Source organism: Mus caroli, chromosome X, assembly GCF_900094665.2.
Source record: "Mus caroli chromosome X, CAROLI_EIJ_v1.1, whole genome shotgun sequence".
NCBI classification, from domain to species: domain Eukaryota; kingdom Metazoa; phylum Chordata; class Mammalia; order Rodentia; family Muridae; genus Mus; species Mus caroli.
Genome location: NC_034589.1, coordinates 30,316,173 through 30,319,223, shown reverse-complemented (window position 1 = coordinate 30,319,223; position 3,051 = coordinate 30,316,173). Strand labels below are relative to the sequence as shown.

Sequence of the window (3,051 nt, the reverse complement as noted above, 5' to 3'; positions counted from 1 at the left end):
AAAAAAAAAAAAAAAAGAATGCACTTACTTATGTCTTACCAATAAGAAACGACTCGTAAAAACGTTCAGTATTTCAGTGAGAACTGATCTTTTTTCCTTTTCCCTTTCCCCCCCTCTCTCTCCCTCCCTCTCTCCCTCTCTTCCTTTCTTCCTTCTTTCATTTTTTGAGAGGGCCTCATGTAATCCTAGGCTGGACACAAACTGTATAATCATATAACCAAGGATGGCCTCAACTCCTAATCTCCATAGGCATGTGCCAACACACCCAGTTTTATCCACATTTTAAAAATATATTTTAAGCCTCCGTTTTGAAGTAGAATACTATAACACTTGTTGAGTTGATACAGCTGTAGATTTTGTAAGAGATGTACTTCCCCCATCCCGAGTGGGTAAGGGGATGGTGAAATGTGGACTCCTTTCCAGGCTTGATTAATAATCTGCTTATGCTTTATAGCTAAAAGGACAACGCCCCTTTTGAGCTTCCTGAAGAACAAGCAGGTAAGTGCTCGTTTTGGTAGTTGTCTTGGCTCTTTATGAGTTCGCAGTGAATAAACATTCGAAAGCCCTGAAATCCTACAGGAAAATAGCTACCTTCACAAGTTAGCCATTAAACTTCTTTGGCCATGTTATTCATGGCAGTTGTGGGCCTAGGAGTTTACGATTCAGACCTGGAGAGAGCTTTGCCGTCCCAGAGACATTTTGTAGTTCCCTGACAGCCTCAGGGGATATACAAAGGAAATGTAGGGGTAGATTCTGGTCTTGATTCTTGAGAGAATGTGTAGTAAGGATGTTGTAGAAAGAAGGAGAGAATCAGATAGGTTAGCAGGTACCCAAAATGTCTTTGGGGTTAGCTGGGGTTTTGATATGTTTGTAATCAGAAGGGTGTTGTTGTTATCTCTAGAGAATGAGAGAAGAAAAGAGAGAAGAAAGGAGGAGACGGGAAATAGAGAGGAAAAGGCAAAGAGAAGAAGAGAGAAGAAAATGGAAAGAAGAGGAGAAACGAAAAAGAAAAGATATAGAAAAACTAAAGAAGATAGAAAGAATTCCAGAAAGGGAGAAAATAAGGGATGAACCAAAGATTAAGGTATGAAAGTAACAGAAGCTGACTGCATGTCTCTGAAAACTGCATGGATCTGTTTATGCATGAGCCTTGTGTTGTGGCAAATTTTGTTTTGTTTTTGCACTTTGCAGGGGGCAGGGGGGTTGGAAATAGATTTCCTGTCATGCTATAGCATTAAGTTTTAAGCTTAAGATGACTTAGAAGGATTCAATACTTTACCCAATGCTGTCATCCTTCATTGCAGTTTTTTTTGTTTGTTTTTTTTCCTAAATCACTAGTAATGTTTGGTATGTGGGTCTAACTAGTCTAACTAGTCTCTCAGTTCCTGGTAAATGAGGACTTAGGTGTGGCTTGCATGAATTTGGGGGTTTTGTCGGCTTTTCTTTCATAAATGATACATGAAGTTGCCTCATCTGTTTGTTTTCCACTGTCTTCAGGTACACAGGTTTCTGTTACAAGCTGTGAATCAGAAAAATGTAAGGATCAAGTACATGATACAGAGCACCTAGTATCATGTCGTACACTCAGGTCTTAGCTAATAACTGTTGGTGGTGGTGGTAGTGTTACTTGGTAAAGCCCCTACAGATTGACTTGGGGCTTTGTAAAAGCTGAGCTTTTTGACATCTCTCTTTAAAAGGAAACCGAAAACCAGGCATGGTGACTCATCACAGCACAAGGGTTTAGTTTGAAGCTAGCCAGGCTTGCAGTTCCAGATCCTATCTTAATAAAATAGGATAGAATAAAATAGAGGGAACCCTCATGCTCTGTTGGTACCCAGAAGCCCCAGCAATATAGGTTCAGAGGAAAGTCAGGATATATATAGCACCTTCTCATCTTTTTTTATGCCTCCCCGAATTGATTGCCATGGGAGAAGAGTATGGACAGATACCCTGCCTTAAGAGCTTTCTCTTCTCATGTGATTCCTGAGTGGCTTTCTTGCATCTAGAAAGCTATGAGCAGCAGATGCTTACTGCTCCATTGCATATAGGAAGAGGAAATCTTGTAGAGAAAGCTCAGCCTTGCTGCTTCCTTCCCAAGGGCATGGCTTAGGCAGCGAGCATCCCAGAGAAGTGCTTGCAGCTAGATCTTCGGAAAGTCTGAAAGCATCTCACAGATATAATGGCATGGTCGCCTTCTTCTACTTTCTGGAAACACAACAAACAGTTTAAAGGGCTGGGGTTTCCTGAGTCTCTTTTGGGCTCATTGCTGATACAGGGGAACCTTCTACCTCAGTTCCTTCCAGCTTCCGCCATGCCGCAAGCGATTTGACTTGCTAGTCCTCATGAAGAGCAAGACAGAAGGTAGAGTCAGCCATGCTAGAGAGCTTCTCTAATGTTCTTATTAGAGTAATGAACATCTTGGCATCTAATGCAGGGAGATGTTCATTAGAGAAACCTGCACATCTGCCCTCATTTTGCTTTGGGACCTTCATTGTGTCAATTTTGGATTCCCATTGGTAGTTGCTGTGTGTGCTGAAGTAGCTCATGCTTAAGTGTGGTTCCTTTGCATTAAGTTTTAAGCTTTTGCTTTGTGACTTGCATGACGCCTTCTCCCTGAGATGAACCTCTTATGATGCATTTACTATCTATCGCCTCTAGCAGAGGTATCCATGATAACTCTTTATAGCAATGAGGTCAGAAAGAGCGTCATATGTGGCCCTGAATAGACATGAAACTTCAACCTTCTATTATTCTATAAGGCTTTTGGATTTTAAAACTCCAGTGCCAAGTAATTGTTGCTATTTATCTCTAATGATAATGTCATTATACTATCATAAATATGTTGTTCTCAGGCTTCAGGCAGAGTCATTCCTGCAATGGATCTCTCCTTTGGTAATTAAGGTATTTGGCATTCCAAGAATATACACATAAGAAAAAACAAAGTAGCCGGGCGGTGGTGGTGCACACCTTTAATCCCAGCACTTGGGAGGCAGAGGCAGGCGGATTTCTGAGTCCGAGGCCAGCCTGGTCTACAAAGTGAGTTCCTGGACA

General features: G+C 41.5%; 1 protein-coding gene across 2 annotated transcripts in view; it reads left to right on the top strand.

Moving 5' to 3' along the window:
* Window positions 1-3,051, top strand: part of Upf3b (UPF3B regulator of nonsense mediated mRNA decay) — a 19,213-nt gene that overhangs the window by 10,372 nt on the left and 5,790 nt on the right. Inside the window, exons 6-8 of one of the 2 annotated variants that reach the window (XM_021153326.2) lie at window positions 455-498; window positions 902-1,084; window positions 1,498-1,536. In XM_021153326.2, coding sequence (XP_021008985.1) covers window positions 455-498; window positions 902-1,084; window positions 1,498-1,536 — 266 coding nt within the window. The remainder of the gene's footprint in view (window positions 1-454; window positions 499-901; window positions 1,085-1,497; window positions 1,537-3,051) is intronic. The other variant, XM_021153327.2, reaches the window with a different exon arrangement.